This window comes from Protopterus annectens, chromosome 3.part0 (genome assembly GCF_019279795.1).
Source record: "Protopterus annectens isolate FY-2018-M chromosome 3.part0, PAN1.0, whole genome shotgun sequence".
Lineage (NCBI taxonomy): Eukaryota > Metazoa > Chordata > Ceratodontiformes > Protopteridae > Protopterus > Protopterus annectens.
Window position 1 is genome coordinate 117,045,494 of NC_056731.1, and position 21,214 is coordinate 117,066,707.

The 21,214-nt window shown below is 38.2% G+C and overlaps 1 protein-coding gene across 2 annotated transcripts in view; it reads left to right on the forward strand.

The window, feature by feature from the left end:
• Positions 1-21,214, forward strand: part of MRC1 (mannose receptor C-type 1) — a 1,874,292-nt gene that overhangs the window by 1,701,034 nt on the left and 152,044 nt on the right. For both annotated transcript variants that reach the window (XM_044064625.1, XM_044064626.1), the window contains one exon: positions 19,883-19,927. In XM_044064625.1, the coding sequence (XP_043920560.1) occupies positions 19,883-19,927 (45 nt within the window). The remainder of the gene's footprint in view (positions 1-19,882; positions 19,928-21,214) is intronic.

The following is a 21,214-nucleotide window of genomic DNA, read 5'->3' on the forward strand; positions in this document are numbered from 1 at the left end:
GTTGTCAGTTGCACTTACTTTAGCAGTAGATGCTCATATTCCTCACTGGTGCAATAGCCGTACCCACCCTCCAACTCCTTTATTGTATAAAGTTCTTGTGGTATATATTATTTGTGTTATTTATATGTGTGTATGCATATATATATATATATATATATATATATATATATTGTTCCCATTCACATTGCTGAAAGTACAGTTCTCCGAAACATATTTTGCCGAGACCATATCTCCGAATTTACACTTCTCTGAAATGGCACTTGGTGATCGCACTACAGTATGTATGAACAAATATACTCTTGTCATTGTAGTGCGATCTCGGAGTTAGTATATATTATTAGCAGGGGGTGTGCCCCCCCCTGCAAATATTAAAGAAAATTAATTAATGTGGTTTAACTCTTTTCTGTTTCAGCAAAGTATCGTTTTGGAGAAGTGTAAATTCAAAGTTATGGTCTTGGCAAAATGTGTTTCAGAGAACTGTACTTTCTGCAATGTGAATTTGGCACACACACATATATATATATATATATATATATATATATATATTTATAAAATATATAAAAAGTGCATCTCAGTTTTCAAGAATGAGAAGAATATGTATTGAAGATAGGATTTATGAGGCAGACAAAGATTTGGTAAGTAGTTTATACAAGGGGGGTACACAATTGACTCAGTAACAGAAACTAAGAGGCAAGTACCCTTGATTCCAAGGGACACCACTTTAAATTCAAAGATAAAGTAGATTCTTAGTGATCTGAAAAAGGAAGATTTTTATTAACTTATAGAGCAAACACATTCAACATTAAAGAGGTGATGCTGAGATATTACAGTAAATTATATATTTTTTGAGAATTGCGTGACAGACACAGTGGTGTCCATTGAGTATTAAAATAGTAAAAATTTCAAAAATAATTTTATTTTTGGTACAAAATAGGTTCAAAGGAGAGGGGCAGCCAAGGACATTAACTGAGACACAGCAGGATGCAAACCTTGTGGAAACTGTGTTTACTGCAATTATTTTACAAAAACTTAGCATTTTAATTCAGTTAGTAATTCAAAAGTTTTTTTAATTTGAAATTTAATAATATGTTACACCTTGGATTGTAACCTGACAGTATTTTATTGTAGAAACTTTTATGTGAGACAAACTTCACTACCTTGAAGTTTAGAATGGTTATTCATTTAAATGATATTAGGTGTGAAAGGGAGTATAGCCTATTATACTATGACCCCCCATTAATATTCCAAAACGTGCACGCTGATTGGCCAGCATGCACGTTGTAAGTCAACTTATACTAATGGAAAAAGGTCCGGTCGCCCGGACTTTTTCCATTACTATAAGTCTCTTTTAAAACACTGTGTCGCTATGTTAAAAGAGTTTAACATAGCGACACAGGTTTAAAAAAAGCAACGGAGATCTCCGTTGCTTTTTTTAAAGCTGTCTCGCTATGTTAAACTCCTTTAACATAGTGACACAGTGTGTAAAAAGCAACGGAGATCTTGCTTTCTCCGTTGCTTTTTTTTTAAACCTGTCTTGCTATGTTAAATGGGTTTAACATAGCGAGACAGCTTTAAAATAAGCAACGGAGATCTCCGTTGCTTATTTTAAAGCTGTCTCACTATGTTAAACCCATTTAACATAGCGAGACAGGTTTAAAAAAAAAGCAATGGAGAAAGCAAGATCTCCGTTGCTTTTTACTGTTTCGCTATGTTAAATAGGTTTAATATAGAGAGACAGCTTTAAAATAAGAAACGGACATCTCCGTTGCTTATTTTAAAGCTGTCTCGCTATGTTAAACCCATTTAACATAGTGAAACAGTAAAAAGCAACGAAGATCTTGCTTTCTCCATTGCTTTTGGCCACAGCTCTGATGTACTGCGTAGGCATGCGCAGTACATCAGAACTGCCGCGGATACCAGACAGCTGCGGAAGGGCAGCAAACAGGCATTATACAATGCCATTATTTAAGAAAGGTAATTATTTATTTTCTTAAATAATGTCATAGTATAATAGCAATAACCCACTTCTGGGTGTGGGTAATGCGGGATTTACCCACGGTTGTCTTTGTTTGGTCCCTCGGGCTTCGCACTCGGGACCAAACCATGCCAACCGTGGGTAAATCCCGTATTACCCACACCCAGGCGTGGGTTATTGCTATATAAATGCAAACATATGCTTCAACATAAGTCAGCCAGGTTTACTTTTATTGCTACTGATAGGGTTTCTGAATGTAATGGTAAGAAAATGAAATATAAAATATTGAATCATAAAGAAAGAAGATGGATAGTATTGTTGGGTACACTACTGAAACCTGGGTTGAATGAGGAATTTTATTACTATCTAAATGTATATAGCTGTTGTTTTGTTATTTTAAAAAATAAGTAAATATTCATACAAACTTAATGGTTTGTATTAACAATATCTAAGAAAATCCAGTAGATGTCAGTGTTGATACATGAATATATAGCAGTTCTTCTGCAAAGGCTTTTAAGTACAGAATGTTTTGTGGAGATGTGTTAGCTGAAATGTAGTCCCTATATATGTTTGCTAGTATGGAACTCACAACACTGACAAAGCTTTGAGGGAAACTCTTTGTCTTGGATCTGTTATGGGATGGAGCTTTAACCATTTGGTGTGAAATAAATACAAACAATATTGGATTTACATTGTGCTGGGTCTTTATTTGGTGAATGCCTTGCACTACAACACTCCTTTCATACAGTTGGTATTAAGAAATAAAAATATAAATATATATAGAGAGAAAGAGGTGTGTGTTTGGGATGAGTTCTCCATTTTGTGTTGAGGGTCAAGAAAGTCCTGAAGATTTTTATCTACTCCGGCTGTTTGTACTGCTCACTCCAAAAAGGTCTCAGCCTATAAGTAACCAGAGTGATACTGTAGGAGGGGATGAAAGCTGGCCGGTTGCTGTATCCTTGTCAGGATACAACCCATAGGCTACAACAGCAGTAAAGAATTCAAACATCTACTGTTATAAGTAAGTACAAAGTACACAACTGTACTGTCTTGCTTTGAAGGAAATAACTATTGTTGAACGTTTTATAGCGCCCCCCCCCCCCAAAAGCTGAACCTGAACTTAGCCTACTGAGAGCATGTGCTCTTTATAATCTGGTTCACAAATGTATTAATAAAAAAATACCATTTATCTTTTTGAGAAGACCAGTTGCTGTAAAATCAGCACTAAATCCTGCAAATTAACTGAAAAATAAAATTATTACTACTCTGCATATTCTGTATATGTAATATGTGTCAACTGTTAGCTTCTGTGTACAAGACATACTAAGCATTGCAATGCCTCATAAAAACATGCCCACATTTAGGCTATCAACAGTCATTCCAAGTGTCTAATAAGTTTGATCTTTACAGTCTGTTTTTCTGAATTAGTGCAGAAATTTCTTTGACACCAAAAGTACATATATGTAGTATGGAATAAATAGTTTGATTTATCATCCATAGGAGCAGTACATCTCTGCAACCTTAGCTGGACTCCAAGTGCCTGTCCTGTCTTATAGGTTCATAGGTAAGTGCTAGGCTAACTGCCCATGTGGGCCATTTTAAGCCAAGCCAGTTTCTTTTTCTGTGCTCAATTTAACATATCCCATTTGGTCATAGATTGGCCTTAGCCATCCAATGGTCAATAATTATGTATTACCCATAATAAGAATAAATGGGATCATATCATAGTTAATTGGGAGGGAACAATGTATGGGATAAATCATTTAGGAGCTGCATCTATCCATTAGTAGTACAGGGGCAGTCCTGGGGTAAATTTTCTGTTTCCTATCTACAGATGTAAGTTGTGGTTGAATATCGACAGGGATGAACTTTGTTTTATGTGGATGTGGAGGCTGTTCCACAGCAGTGGTATCCTCTGCGAAATATACCTGTCCCTCCAAACTGTTCTGTTGATGTTGCAGAAGAGGTTTATATCCCTAGACTGAATACATCTGATGCCATTTGATATGTTGATGTGCAAAAAATCCATCAGTAATGAGACAGAGAATGCCTTGTATGCCAGACACAGGACATCTCTTAGCAGTCTGTAGGATACAGAGTATAGTGACAGGAATTTGAGTAGGTCCATGTAGGACATGTTGTTTAGGCTTGTATCCTTTTAGTAAGGTATCTCTGTGGACATTCCAGTTGTTGTTTGTGTCTGGACGTATACATGCCAAAGGGGGCATTATATTCATTAATGAGGGCTGAGTAAATGGGGGAAAACATACCTAGATCTAGACACAATCCTTGTGTTTATAAGCTGTTCAATATAGAAGCACTTAACAACAATGGACATATATTGGTCAAAAGTTAGTTCACTGTCTACATAAATTCCCAAATCCCAAACAACTGGGTGAACTCTTAGGGGAGTATTGTCAATATGTAGCTCACTGGAGTAGATGACTTACCAAAAGATACAGTAAAGTATTTTTTGGCATTTAATTTCAGTCCATGATTTTAGCATCAGTTATTTATTTTGGGCAAAACTTCCTGCAGGATGGCTCAGACACTTGGGAATTCAAGCGACCGCTCCTAGCTTGGAGTCATGATTCATCTGCAAATTTAGTCAACCAGAGACCTTTGGTATTGGCTTTTACTCCAGAAAAGTAGATGACAATCGTACAAACAGTTATAGGAGTAGACAGCATATCCTTTTTGTGGACATTTCTTGCACTTTTTTGGTTAAACCTTATTTTTATAAAGTGCTTTTACACTTCCTCCTGAAAAGCCTGTATGTGAAGTAGTAATGCTAGAAGAGAGATGCAAATCATCTCATTGGTTGGCAGCTTGGATGATTGCTTGATTTGTGCCATTCTGTACTGTGTTGTTTTGCTCTAGTGTTAATTTATTTCCTGCTATATTGCTCTGTGCTAAATTTATTGTTCAAATGACATTAGTCGGAAATCTTGAAAAAATTGTTTCATAATCTTTGTTAAATACTGGTTGGAAGTTTTTCATGAATGTGTAGATTTTTGTTATGGATATAATTTTAAGGTCCTGTCCTTTACTGGAGCAGCATTCATCTTGGTGGCTCTTCGCCATCATGTTAGATTCACTAAGTGACTGAGCAAGAAGTGATTTATTCAGTTTTGACAGCTACGCATCTCTCTCTCACTCTATCCCTCCCTTTCTCTCTCTCTCTCTCTCTCTCTCTCTCTCACTCTCTCTCCACCACTCTCACTCTCCCTCTGTCCCTCATTGGAACAGAGTTAGTAAGATTGCAGTGCTTGACTATAAATAATATATTTCTTTTCTTTTTGTGCCTGGAATGCTACCAACTTCTATGCAGGTATTTAACTTCTCTTTGATTTTCCTTTAAGCTTGCACAAATGGTCTGACTGCATATGCTGCTCTTAGTGTCCAGAAATGCAACTCTTGAAGCAGCGTACTTTAAGGAAAATGTTGGATATAGGGAAACACAGGTCTACTTCACCTTATCACATGTTGAAAATATCGAACGGCTATAATGTCGTAAATGCCGTACATTGAAAGTGTTGTTGCGGAATCATGGTACAGTGGGGATGAGAAAATTTGCTCTCTCCCCACTATAGTGCGATCTCAGAGTTGGTATATATAATTAGCGGGAGGTGTGGGGGGGTGCAGCCCATCACAAGAACAGTTTCAATGTATGGCATTTTCGATGTTTATGCCGTTTGATATTGTCATCTTTCGACAAGATAATATAGACGCGGAAACACTGTAGAGCTCCTGGTGGAATTCCTGAAGTGTGTCGCTATATCATTGGTTCAAATTATGAACAATATGTCAATATGTTTGTACAGTGTCTTGAAAACTGCTGATCTGGACTTATCGTTTATTTCTCAGGATTATGTTGACATAATAATGTGCCAGGTGACTGATTACAAAAAAACAGGGATTTGTGGGCTTATGTTACCTGACCCTTTTGTTATACAGAATTCTACTGGCACTCTGATACACCAGATGACTGTTTAGAAATACCTAGGCATTTGGATCAATCCTGTTCTTGCGTTTAAGCCACATACAAATATAATTGTCAGCAAGGGGTCAAAACGCATCCTCCTGAAATGTCTGTATGTGAAGCTGTGATGGTCAAAGAGTGTCCAATTACATGACAACAGAAGCAGAAAAGGTAACTGGGATAAATGTTCTGCTTTCCATACTGGAATATGCTGTACCACAACTGGCCTCCCATTCCCTATGAAATATCCAGTTGCTGCAAACATTTTTTTTGCCTTATTTCATTATCACACTCCAGTGAGCATCACTGTTTATCTCAACAAAAGACAAAATGGCTACCAGTTACAGCTACAGTTACAGCTAGAACTACCTTGCTGCACAGTAAAGTCGCATTTTTATTGGTGCTCATTTTTTCCCCATCAGCTATGATTGTCATCAGGTCCCATACATACTCCATAATACATCTTCTATATTCAGTGCCACTGTCCAGTGGGGCAGGAACACAGAAAGTGACACTCACTGCGTAGATTGCAGATCCTCTCGATCCAGGGAAAAAAAAAAACATTGTGGTTATCCATCTGTGTAACATCCCTGTGACTGCAGAGAGGAGTAGATGTGAGTTTGTTGCATCACTCTGCTGCTGAGTGGAACTTTATTATTAAGCCCTAATATCTCTTGCATGTATCAGCTCACACTTACATGTGCAGTAGGCTTTTCTGGGATCTAGTCCAATCTCTGGTAGAGATCTAAAATGCTCTATCCCCTTTGCAAGTAAATGCTCTGATTCATTTGTGTTCTCAGCAATAGAAATTACAACCAAAGTCTGTTTCTAATGCTCACCCCAAACACCTTCCTACCTCTTGCCAGCTGCCCCAGCACTTGTGCCATTATCTAAGTCTGAGTCATAGTCAGGGATTTATACCTCTAAGGCATGGAGCATGCTCATTATACCTACATTTAAGTCATTGCTTTTGGAATGTTGCCCACTCCTTGCACAAAAATTGACAGTCATACAAGCACGCACACACCAAACACACACACACACACACACACACACACACACACACACACACACACACACACACACACAGACACAGGTCAAGGCGCTATTCTTTGAGGTGCTCCTCATTTATCCTGGTATTGAGGGAGGAGACGTTTATAGAGGCTGCCCCAACAAGCTAGAATATATTACCTTATATAAGAAATGAAGAAGCTGGTCTGTCATATATAAGTACTAAGTTATCTGCCCTGGGTCTATATCACATAGTCGAATCACTAATATGCGAATGCCTCTTTGTCGAACACCTATTCAGCAAACAAACTAATCATTGAACTAAGTTTTCAGTGAAAACTTTCCTGGGGCAAACTGATGGAAGTCCAAATAGCGACTATAAAAAAAAAAAATGTAACACATATGCAGGTGGGGGACTGTGCCACCCACAGCCCATCCTAACTAAATATACCAACTCTGAGATTACACTACAGTGGGGAAAAGGGCAAATTCCAGATGGTGGCCAACCATCATTTTGCCCTAGGAAACTTTTCCCAGAAAACTTAATTCGATGATTAGTATATTCGCTGAATAGCTGTTCAAAGAGACATTTGCATATTAGTGATTTGATGATGTGATAGACCCAGCCACCCTTTCATGCCATTTTAAGCCTAGCCTGTTTCCCTTTTGGTGTTTGAATTAACCTATCCCATTTGGTGTTAGGTCTTACCCATCCCATAGTTGATGATTATATATTACCCCTATTGCGGATATCATACTGTAGATAATTTGAGAGGACCCATGCATGAAGTAAAGCATTTAGGAGCTGCCTCTAGACATTAATAGTATAGGGAGCAGTCTTGGAATAAGTTTTCTTTTATCCGTCAATAGATACAAGTTACAGTTGAATATGGAAAAGGACAAGCTTTGTTTTATGTGGATGGGGAGTCTGTTCCAGAGCAGTAGTATTGCTTATGAGACATAGCCCCCCTCAGTCCCCTCTGGAGAATACCACCTTCAGAGATGTCCTGAAGCTCATGCATCAGAGGGGATCATGGTCCATAACACCTCCTTCTTAGGATGAGGTGATATTGTTTGAGGTTTGTGGAATGAACTCATCAATGTCCTGGGTGGTCCCTCCTACTGAAAAGCTTATAGAGTTCCCATTTAGAAAGTCATGGTAGGAGCTCAACACCTATAAGGCAGTCCACAGGAAACCAGATAAGATTCTCAATCCCCCAAAAGACAAACCTCATTGGTCCAAAACACCTGCTGTTGACTCCATAATTATATCAGCAGCCAATAAAAAAGTGTTACCTAAGGACTCTTTCTCTATCCATCCATCCATCCATCCAACAAGGATTCAATGGATAGGCTGGGGAACTGGTCATATGCTATAGGCTCCTTTGCAATTTTGGCCTTGAACTACACTACCCATATGACAAGGATCCAGGGGAATCTTGGTCAGCAAGTATTATCCACTCTGAAGGAACCCCTATGTCCTGAGTAACAAAAGCAACTTCAAGCAAAACAAAATGGCCTTGGTTCACTTTGGTTTCACAAGTTTAGGTATCAGTTTGATTCCTCTTCTGACAAAGGTGGCTGTGGCAGAGGCACTCCTGTTAATGAACTTGGGCCTAGGGTGTGAGGAGGTTTGCTGAACTAGGGATTCCACAGCCTCTTTTGTTGACAGATGACCCAGAATCCATAAAGGTCTGCCCAACTGCTCCACTCTGCAGATAATTGTAGGAAGCATATCTTTCTACCCATTCTCATGGTTTGCCTTGACATGGGACAAGTGGGTAAGAAGGTTATATCCAGGGGTTATCACATTCCATTTTTGGAAACTCTCCCTCACCATCCCATCCATTGCCAGACATTGTGCCCAACCAGACAAAGGGTGTTTTACAACAGGTTATCTCTCTTCTACAAAAAAGAGCCATCCAGAATGTCTCTCCAGACCACACTGGGTTGGTGTCTTATTCAAGATTCTTTTTAGAACCAAAGAAATCCAAGGACCTTAGCCTGCTGAATAAGTATTAGAAAAGACCCGCTTTTGGATGATCTTATGGCAGTCAATTCATCCATGTCTTTAGAGGAATGAATGGATGTGCTGCATAGATATATAAAGATAATGAAGACTCCAGGAGATTTCTAAGCCTATGATTAGAAGTCAGTCATTACCAAGGTGTTCATCAAATGCATGGCAGTCATAGCAGCCTGTCTATGCCTTCAGGAGTGCAAAATATTCCCATACATGGATGATTGGTTCCTGGATGCCCCCTCAGTGAAGTTTCTTCTACAGGCCAGGGACTACCTCCTTCAGCTTTTTGTCTTCCTGAGCATTTCCTTCCAGTCTGTGGAGTTCCAGCTTGAATCTCACTCAGTGCTTGGTGTTCCTAGATGTCATTTGGATTCTACAAAGTCATTGCTATCCCTTCCTTAAAACAGAATATTATAAGATCCACAATAGAGCATCTCCTCCATGTTGCATGTCCCTCAGCATGTTTAATCCTCAGAGTAGTGGGTCTTATGATGTCCACAGTATTGGTCGTACAATTTAACAGTGGTCCCTCAATGCAGAGATTGCCAAGAAGATATTCAATCACTGGGACACTCCCTGCTGCAACATCATCACAGTGTTTCAGAAACCTTAGACCCAAAAAGTTTATCACAGTAAATGGAAAAGGTTTACTTCATGGGCAGAAGCTCAAAATATTGAACCCTTTTCAGCTTCTGTTGGAGATATTCTGTATGTTCTGATTACTCTTTTCCACTCTGGCTCAGGATTCTTAGCTATTAAAGTTCACTTGGCAGCAATTTCTTCATTTCATGTTGGTTTCAAGGATCATTCACTAGCTTCCTACAAACTGTGTAAGGCTTTCTTCAAAGGCAGCTTCCTTCTATGTCCCCTGATAAAAGGCTCTGTGCCACCTTGGGATCTAAATTTCATCCTAGGAGCCCTGTCCAAGACTCCATTCAAACTTGCAGCTTCTACAAACCTAAAATGTATGTCCTGGAAAACAATCTTCTTAGCAGCTATCCCTTCAACCAAAAGGTATAAGAACATTATGCCCTTTCCTTTGCCTTGCCCTGTATTGTTTTTTTACAAGGATAGGATCACATTAAGAACAAATCCTTCCTTTATACTGAAAGTGGCTTCTGAGACCAACATTTCTCAGCCCATTTACTTTTGTATATTCTTTCCTAAATATCATAAACAGGGGAGTACATCCTGCATACACATGATGTTCACAGACAATTGTGCTTCTGTCTTTACAAAACAGACCCTTTCAAGAAGGATGAACAGTTATTTATATCCTTTGCTCAGAACAAACTAGGAAAGAAAGTATACAAAATTTCTGTCTAGATTTTTATCAGACTGCATTTCCTTTGTCTATTCTCACCATAACAAATTATTGACTGCCAAACTCAGGATTCATTCGATCATGTCCATGGCAATGTGTATAGCCATTTTAAGATCACATTCCCAGGATGATATTTGTGAAGCAGCTACTTGGTCTTCTACGCATACCTTCATTAAGCACTATAAATCAGATTGCTCATCTAGAGTTAGAACTTCCTTTGGTGCTTCCATCCTGAAAGGTTTCCTTTCATGAGGCCACACAGGATCCTGACCCATACGTCAAATCGGATGGACTGAATAGGATATGATGTACTTACTATAATGCTGGATCCTTTCATTCCACTCTGTTAGATATGACAACTTTCCCTCCTTCCCCCTGGCAGTCTACAGGCCTGAAGGATTGTGTCATCTTCCTTGGCTCCAAGACAGGGCAGTTCAGGGGTTTATGATCTGAGTTAAGGGGTGGGGGGTATGAGAAGGAAAGTTTCTGAAGGGCTCCAAGCTGGAGTACTAAATTTACTGAATTGAATCTGAGTGGAGGCTCAAGGACCCATGCATCATATCAGACAGACTGGAATGAATGGATTTATTGTTATGGTAAGTACATAACTTTTATTTAACCAAACACTGCCACAAGGTATGCCCAATTGATTGTGAGATATAATTTATTTCATTGTGTCCACTCCTCCACATCAGAAATTCTGCTTTCAGTTTTAGTCAAGTACTTAATTTCTTCAGAATTCACATTTTTAATTTCTGACGAGTCTGTGAAAACTTCTGCTAGAACGTCCTGCAGTTTTAAAACAGTAACTTCTAAACCCTTTATTTATTTATTTATTTAGTTATTTAACATTTATTGACTGGGAAAGTCCAGCTAGGACAGAGTTTGTTTTCAATGGAGGCCTGGGGAGAAATGCTCCAGATGCATGTCTTTGGAATGTGGAAGTAAACCGGAGTACCTGGAGGAAACCCACGCAAATGCGGGGAGGACATGCAGACTCCACACAGAAGGCACCTATATGTTCCTAGTCAGCCACTGTAGCAAGATAGCATGTGCATATAAGTGCTGAGCATGTGGAAGAACAGTGCCATTTTGTATAGTCAGCCAGAGTGAATGCAGACATCAATGGAGAAGCACATATGAATGTGTTTGAAGTAATGACTGAATCAGCTTAAATACATGGTCTAGTTACAGTTCCTGATGTGTTTATGTACAATACATTTCTTGAACCCATACAATGCTTTATCATTTGTTTGAATGCGTGAGACAAGCGACAGCACCCCACCCAAGAATCAAGATGGAGAACCTCTTGCTGTGAGGCGACAACGTTAAATGCTGCACCACTGCAACTATAAAATTAGATAACATTCTATTTGTCTTTTTTTTTCAGTATTTTTCTTCCGTTTATTAAATTTAGTTAAACCGAGTTGCTTTGTTTCATCATCCTTCTCTATGGTAACAGAAGGGGAAGGAAATCATTTCAGTACCGAAATATCCATTTATTTGCACGTTATAAGTTGTGTGACATACATGGTGATTAACAAGCAGAATACTGCTTTGAAAATAAGTAACCAGTGATTAATTACAACAACAGTCTAGGTTTATTTTCATTTAAATATGAATACTTCATTAAAGCATTTTGGCGAAATGGATCTTCAGTTATATAAACTTTTGATTAAAGCATTTTGGCTAACTATATAAATAGTGTAATCAGAGAGGGATGTAGAAGGAGCATCATTGTTCAACTTGCCACCTCCTTCAAAAGCCCAGTGACACAGACATTAATGTACCACACGTTCCTTTTGTAATCTGAAAGTAGCAGGGCAAAAATGACTAATATTTCAAAGTCAGATATACATGAAACAAAACTGGTATAGCTAGGAAGGAAGATGAGGGATGCATTGGGATATGAACCTATTCTGGCTTGTCTGATTTATTTGTTGATGAAGATTTCATTTCTTTAACCTTGATACTTGTTCTGTGAAGGAACAGAAAGTGAGATATGTTTGGGTCTTTTGTGGCACCTTTGGAAATCAAGTGAAGCATATAGAAGGCTTTCAAACTGTTGTGGTGATATAATAATTAAAAGATAAGGAATTATCAACAAGAGTGCCTAGATCTTTTATAACATGTATGATTGGAGGGATGTGTCACCTATACGGCTTTGGAAAATGTTTTGTTTACAAATGTAACTATACTACATTTTTTGCATTTAATTTGAGACAATTGACCTAGCATCAGTTGTTAACATGGTCTAAACCATATTGGAGTAATTATGAGTCAGAGGAAGATTGAATGACAACCCCCAAGTTACAATTATCTCCAAACTTAGATAACCATAGGCTAGGTGCATTGGCCTGAAGGTCTGAGAAATAAATGTTAAATAGTAGAGGACCCAAGACTGAGGCCTATGGTATACACCTGCTAACTTTTTGCTTTCAGAAGTGGTACCTGCAACTTCAGCCACGTGCTTTCTGTCATACAAAAAGTTAGCTAACCACATGATATAAAGATGTATATTGTGATATCAGAAACAGAAATGTTGCTAAATCTGTTTTTAGTATGTTAATATGAGTTTCATGATCAGGTACTAAAAGCTTCAGATTTGTGATTTTAGCATCTGTGTGGTTAATAAGAGGTGATGATAATGAAGAAATATTTTATTTATTTTACTTTTGTTTACCAGGTTTGTCCTACTGGGTTTAGTAAAAAAAATATCTTTTCAGTTGAGGCCCTGTGAGAAATGTTCCTACTTATTACAAATATTTTAAGCAGACATTCAGTAATATACATGAAAAGACTACGCATTCATTTCCTAATTTAAAGTTTTTCAGTTCTCTGCTGCATATGTATTAGCTTGTTATTATCTCATTATTACCAAAACGGTAAAATAAAAATTATTTTCACATTGAGCATGTATGGTTAAAGAATGAATGCATATGTAGTTGTCTTTGTATGTGAGAGATGAGCAGTGGAAACTCAAGAAAAGTATCACACAAAGCTAAAAACCGAGAAATGTGAATGAACAGGATGTTCATCATTAGAGTGGTGTTACAGTAGCCAAAAAATATGGTATGTATCATGTCAAGGACTGAATGACTGGCCTGCTTCTAAAGCTTTTGGGTACCTTTGATGTACCCTAACCTACTGTAGAGTTGAAGGAAAATGGTATAAAAACCATGCTTAGGGCACCAAACCTTCAAATATTTCATGCCATTGAAGCTTTACCTTTTCCTGTGCTTCATGGTTTTGGCAGTTGGCTATCACTTCAAAATTAGGTAGATAAGTACCCTTTTGAGGACCACCTTTCATTTTCTGTGAAAAGTTTTTTTTTTTTTTTTTTTGAGAAAAAATATACTTTTTCTGCCAGGATATTTTGTCTTGAATTCAGGACAAGTATGGGTGTGTGTGTGTGTGTGTGTGTGTGTGTGGGGGGGGGGGGGGCACAATTTCTTGAAGTCATTTTTTTTTTTTTTTTGTAGTCTGGAGGAAGACTAATATACTAAGGCTAGTCTATTAACTTTTCAGTTATCTTTTTTGTAGAGTACCAGACCTGTCATCCAGCATCCTGGATGTTCCCTCTCTAATCCACAAGGAAATTAAAGTTATACGGGAGGCTTTGGGCTTAACTCCAGATTCCTCTTTGATGAGTGATTCAGCTGTGGCCATATCAGAGCTCTTGGACTACCCATCACTTTCTCTCAGTACCTGTGGTATTTATTCTCAGAAAACTGCTAAAGACTGAGAGAAGGGCATGTTTACTTTGGCTGTTTGTCCTCTTCTGGCAAGAAAGAACCACTCTGGCTGACACTGGAGAAGTGAGCAGGTGGTTATTCCTTCATGGAGCCAAGCTATGGAGCTTGATTCATGGGTAAAGGACCATACCTCTGGTTGCTCTTTTTTGGTTGGGTCTCCACAGAAAAAAACATAAACTTAGACATCTTTCCTCACCTGTCTTCCCTTTAAGAGAAGACAGCCAGAGAGGATCGATTGGGTTTTGAGTTATTTCATTCATTACAGACTGGCTGCCCTCAATAAGAAACAAAAAAAAGGTATCCTTGTTTCTCAGACTTTGACTCACAGTCAGAGGCATAGAAATTAGATATAGACTATGCTTCATAGGTTGGTACTAGGCTATCAGCCCTAGGGCCTATACAAGCCTAGCCATAACAATTCCCTGGCTATTTCTTCCCACACTATTTACTTCCCTGGACCCCTGTCTAGCAGGGCGACTGACATGATCCCTGGGGTGAATTTCCTTTCTCCCATCCAATTATCAAGGTTCCTTTTGAAGAGGGCCAAAGATGCGCTCTGCTTGACATGTATGGGCAGTCTATTCCAGAGTCTGGGGAGTCTCTGGGTCAGGAACGTATCCCTCCAGCATGTTTTGTTTATTGTGATGACAAAGTTTATATCCCTGGAGCATGTGGCTTTGAGGGATTGGGCTTTCTTTAAGTGTAGCATGTCCAACAGCTCTGGATTTGACATGGCCTTGTATGTTAAGCAGAGATCACCTCGGAGTAGACGATATGCGACAGAGTATAGCTGGAGTTTTTTAAGATGGTCAGCATAGGGCATCTGCTTTAGGCCTGTGATTCTTTTAGTGAGGTATTTCTGTGGCCTTTCCAGTTGTTGTAGATGTTGTGAGAGGTACATACCAAATGTGGCGTTGTATTATATAATGGGTCTAATGAGGGATGAGTACAGTGGGACAATGACCTCCTTTTTTCTGGATGAAAAGCCCTTAGTGATGAGGTGTGCCATGTAATAGGATTTCCTGACTGTTGTGGTGATGTGGTTATTGAAGGTGAGACCACTGTCCACCTGTGTCCCTAAGTCTCTTATCACACTTTTGGTGTTTAGTGTACTGCCACCTGTGTGGTAATTCATGGGTACATGTTTTTTCCCAAAGGGAATAACTATACATTTCTTGGCATTTTGCTTGAGCCCATGGTTCTGGCACCAAGCATCTGTCTCTGTAAGGCCCTTTTGCAGTGTATCCACATAATTTGGGGATTCAATAATGGCTCCCAGTTTTCAGTCATCTGCGAACTTTGTTAGCCAGACTCCCTTAGTGTTGGCCTATACTTCAGAGAAGTACATGCCAAACAAGAGAGGTCCCAAGACTGAACCCTGAGGTACTCCACTTGTCACTTGTCTGGAGCTGGATTTGGAGTCAGCTACTTTTACAGTGTGGGTTCTGTCAGTAAGCCAATTGGCAACCCATCGAGTGATGTAGGGATTCACAAATTCCTTCACAAATTCCTTCTCCACAACATGGCAAACCTGAGTCTGAGGAAAGAATTTTTTTACTAATTCCCTACCTGATTAATTGTATTTTTCAGACATTATTACCAGAATGAAAGCATTATTTCAGTGAGAACAAAATGCTCTGTCTTCAGTATCTGTTACCCCATTCCCTCGTCTAGTTTCCTTGTAACTAGATTTAAAAGATACTTATCACCACATTCCAGTTCTTAGAGTTTCAGACACTTAAGATTTTTTTGTTTCTGGTTCACATGTTCATTTTTCTGCAATACCCTTTGGGTTATCATCAACTCCAAGCATGTTGACAAAGTGCCTAGCACCTGTCATAGCTCATTGCAGGCTATACAATAGTCACAAATTTCCATTTTTGAGTCAATGCCTTATTTTTGCAGGCTATGCAGCTGTCAAGAATCTCTTTCTTGGGTAAAGCACCAGCTTCTTAATGTGGGATTTCAAGTGAATCTAGAGAAATGTTTTTAGGCTGACTCTTGGACACATCCCTAATGATGTGTTTTCTACCTAAACACAAAGTTGACTTTTACATAGAACAGTTTTTGCCTTTTTCCAACCAGACTTTGACATCTGCTAGGGAATATCTCAGAATTCTAGGTTCCATGACTTCTACAATTCTTATGATTCTTTTGGCCAGACTTCACATGAGAAAACTTAAGTGGTTTCTCAAACAAGTTTGTACCCAACACCAACACTCCCCATCTTTTCAGATCCTAGTGCTGGGTTTTGTCGAAAGGAAAATTCTCTTGTCAGTGAATTGGTTGTCTCTTAATCCAGGTCTCCCTTTTTCCTTCAGTCACTACTCTGTTTATAAGCACAGATTTATCAGACTTTGCTTGGGAAGCTGTTTCCATCAGGGTAAATGTATGCAAATACATCAAATAAGTGATGGCACTAATAAATTATCTCAGATCTCTAAATCATCTTTGTACTCCAGGCCCCATTCTAGTAACCACAGACAACACATAGATGTGAACATAAACAAACATGGGGGAATGCAGACTAGCTAGGGTAGTCTGGGAGTTACAAACTCAGCACAGTCTAGCCCTACAAGCTACTTAAATATTCTGTCTTAGCAGAATATTGTAGCAGACAAGCCAAGCAAGACCAGGACAGACTCCCAGAAGTGGAAGATACACGCAGGGGTCTTCCAGGAATTGATCCAGCTGTGGGGAGACACAGTAGGTTTGTTCCCCTCCATTCACAATAGTCAGTTAAAGAAATTCTGCTGCAGGATTCCTTGAACAAGTGCCTCAAAGGCAGATGCCTTTTCAATCACATGGACACGGATGTTTCTGTATGCTTTCCCAGCCTTTCCACTGATAACTAGTTTTTTTTTTAAATTCAGAAAGACCCTCCAAGGATAAGAATGTTAACCTACATTTGGCCTCTTCTTCTCTCTTTTTATTAAAATGGCCAAGGGCAATTAACACAAGTTTTTCACAGGAAGATAGGGCTGTCTGATACACACCAACCTTCAATTGCTTCAACTTACTGTCTGGATGATACAATTATGATACCTTTCAGGCACATTTTTTCTGAGGGCGTGCAGCAGGTATTAAAAGAGGCAAAGAAACCTGCTATTAGAAAATCATATCTGGATAAGAGGAAAAGATTTTCCAGTTGGTACCAAACCAAGAACCAGACTGTGGTGGTATTCAATCCCATATATCTTCGGCTACTGGAACAGTGATCAAATGATTTACATAGTACACTTTTGTAAGTAAACTTTCCATGACATGTTATGTTTGATCACTGTTGCAGTACAAACACCATCACTCCATCCCCTCTCTTTTTGTTGCTTTTTAATGCCAGGGTGCAGGTTTTGTCATGGCACACACCTAGCTGCAGCCTCCCTTGTTCTAAGGTAAGGACGCTCTGAAGGTTTGGCACCCTCCACTGTTCTTATCCTGCTCTCCTCATCCTTTACAGAGTTTAGGGCTCGTGGAAGGAGCCCTAAAGATTTGGAAGTTGCCTGACTGCCTGTTCTTGGCTGAAAATATGCCATATAGCTTAATATACAGCAACAGTGATATATTCCAACATTTACTGTTATGGTACATTCACTTACACAACTGTACTTTTTTCTTTCAAAATTCTGCATTATACCTACTACACGTTTGTATGTGGTGATTGTTGTTGCTCAACAGAACAACACAGAGCTCAAAAACTTAAGTGTATTGGTTCTCTTACCTCCTCATACCAGTGAACATGATGCCTCCTAAATGTAGATGTTTTGTGGTTGGATATGGGGTGCTTAAGAGAACAATGCCCTAGAGCATGCAATAAAATGCATTTCCATTGAGACATAATTGCTTTTTTAACATTTCTATTAAATATTACATTTTAAAACATGACATAGGTACATCTACAATAATTATTTTCATGCAGTATATATATATATATATATATATATATATATATATATATATATATATATATTTAAGAATTTTCATTAACTCTGGCATTACCTACATTTCTCAATTCCTGCCTTTTCTTAAATTTCACTCCTCCTCCTGAGCATTATTCTCCATTATTGTTCCCACAAATTACATTTTTTGTGTAGTTTGCTCTTTCCCTTTTCTAAAGATCTCATTTCTAGTTATTTTCCCCTTTACAATATTTAGTACTTAATTTACAGTTGTTTTAGATTTGGATTTCCATTTTCTAGTAATTGTTTTTTCGGTAGCCAGTACCATTAAACTTAATAAGGCCTTACTATGTGTGTGTGGGCAATTCAGATCCTTAGAGACAACCATTTGCTCCCCCAATGTTTCTGACAAACTACTCTCTATGAATTTTTTAAAACCTGCCAGCTCATCACATACTTAAAAAACAATTCTAGTATATCTGTTATGTCACAACACAGTACATCACGTATTTTAACAAGTTCAGAATAATTTCCAGCCTTTGGTTGAATGACCGTTAGATATACTACTAAATAAGTTCTTTACTTTAAAAATAAAGGATACTTACTTTAAGCTTTGTTTTACGTGAAAATATAAATCTCCATTTCATAAGCACAATCAGGCACTTAGGGGTACATTGTAAGATATTATCACATGCCCAAAGACTTGGAGCTTATGTTTCATAATGTCCTTGGGAGTGTAGTAATATCTGTAAAATGTAAATCCTTCATGTATTATTGCTTACATAATAACTTGTCATTTCCACACAAAGGGATAATGCTGTCTAAAAATGTAAGCAGGCTGTACTGTCATTTCTGTGTTGGAAAAGTTAAAGTTATCGCATCACGCCTTGTTTTATAACATTAGGTCGGTGGACCAAGACTGCATTTCCCCTTTTCTGTAACCCGTAACCCACTCAGCAGCTGCAGCACAGAGCTCTCTTCTGCTTACTTAATTCATAGTTGAATATAGCTGTATGCTTGATAATGCAATTTTATAACTATTATCATTGTTAATGATCCGAATAGTTTCAATCTTTTAGCATGCTTGTGTCAGTTAAATTTTATGAGTGACTTACACTGGTGAAATATTTTAAATCTTTGTGATAATATGTAATCAGCATCCGAGCAGAAATGTGTATAGTTCTCATATCTGTATATGTAAATACTTTGGGTAATGTAAGCTTTTCGCAGACAAAGGTTACTCAGCTTCATTTGCTTTCATATTGAAACATATGACTATATTTCAGAAAATAAAGACATTAATTAAGTGAAACTGAAATCTGGCAGTACATTTACCCTCTCCACAGCTCTCTATCAGCTGCAAGCATCTCCTCTCCTCATTCACAGAGTCAACCAGACTGAATTAGCCTTCTTTGGCCTCAACTTGACCTATATCCAGGGCTACCAAGGAGATGGGGGATGTTTGTGCAATGCCATTCTGCTGGCGGGTAATGTGCCCTGACCCCTTCTCACCCTACAGCAGCCTTGTAAGTTTTTCTTTAGGAGGTGTATGCACACTTCTGCTCAAGTGCAACCTCCCATCCAAGCGATATACAGCTTACAGTGCAGATCTTAATGTTCATATTGCATCAGGCCTGTACTTTTAAGCTCATTTACTTAAGTTTAGACAGATTTATATATGCCACACACATTGCATGCACATATTCAGTTAGCAGTATGAACTCAGTCTTTATGCATTGAATGTGTATCTATGCCTTTGATCATTTCTGCCATGAGCAACTTATAGAATACTGTGCAAAATTAACCAGTCACTGGTAATGTAAATGTTTACTTGCATGAGCCATGATATTTGTTCCTCTCATTTTGCTTTAGTACTTTATCATGCACTTTTATAATATTATTGCATTTTTTAACAGTTATTGAGCCTACCTCAAAACCTGTAAGAACAGACAATAACGGTGGTAAGTATTAATTTTATGAAAATTATAAACTTCAGTAAACATTCTAAATGCTTCAGTATATTTTTTATATTGCTGTGACAAATAGGGGATTTTTACTTAACAGTATATGTCCTTTACTGCAGTCAGTTCTCCATTGATTCTGTAGTCTCAGGTACTGGTCATTATATGAATCTCTCAGAAAGAAAATTGATTATACTTCCATAAACCCAAATGCCTAGAGCTTTTATTTCTTTACCCGATGATTTCAGAAAAAAAAGTCTTTGAGAAAAATGAAGAAGGAAAGTGAGCTCTAATGCATTATAATACTCTGTCCCATTTTACAAGGTTAGGCCAAATGATTATAAATGATGTAGAAATAAACTTACAGAAAAAGTAAAAATATGTGTTTATTTAAAAAACAGTAATAATGGTATTTAAAAATAATTCTTTATTCTTAGCATTTCTAGCTTGACTCAGGTAAAGTGGCCAGTGATGTTTGATGAATAAAATTGTAGAGGAAGTTTTATGGTGTAATTTAAAGCCTTATAATGGGTTACAGAAAAGAAGAAGAGGTTAATACGTAGAAAGATTTATGAGAACACTCTCGCTCTGGGTCGTGTTAGGGTAGCTATGTTGAAAGCAATCAGCATACTGCAGTATTTTAAATAAAACTGTTCCTGCAAAGAGCTAATCTGCAATTATGGTATTCTCGCAAAACATTTGCAAAGAATTTCATTATTTATGATAATATTATATGAAAAATTATTGGGTCAGTGCAGCAGAAAGGAGATGATTATTAAGGGCGTGAAGAACTGGAAGCAAGCAAGGCAAAACAGGAATAACAGTTTCATAGGATCATCGGGTTTACAAGGCAGATCATTATGAAGACCATTAACATTTTGCCAGCATCCACACTCCTACTGCGCCTCCTGCTGCCCAGGAGGGTGGCTCAAGATAGGTCCAGAGAGAATTTGCAGCTATCCATCCAGTTATCAATGTTCTCCTGAAGGGCAGCAATGATTTCATTCTATTTAATATGAATAGGTAGTTTATTCTAGAGCTGGAGTATGGTATGCATTGGGAGATGAATCTGTCAGGCCAGCCACTCCTGTTTATTTGTTGGTGTTTGTGGAGGTGTTGGAAATCAAGAAAGGTAGGTTCCTTCACGGCCCTAAATACTGAACATAAATGAATACAGAGGATGCAAAAAGGCACAAAGTATAGGGAAAATGAATCAAGTCTGTTTTGATAACTAAAGGCCTTCAAGCCCCTGGCCTTCTTAGTTAGGAACCTCTTGGTTCTTTTGAG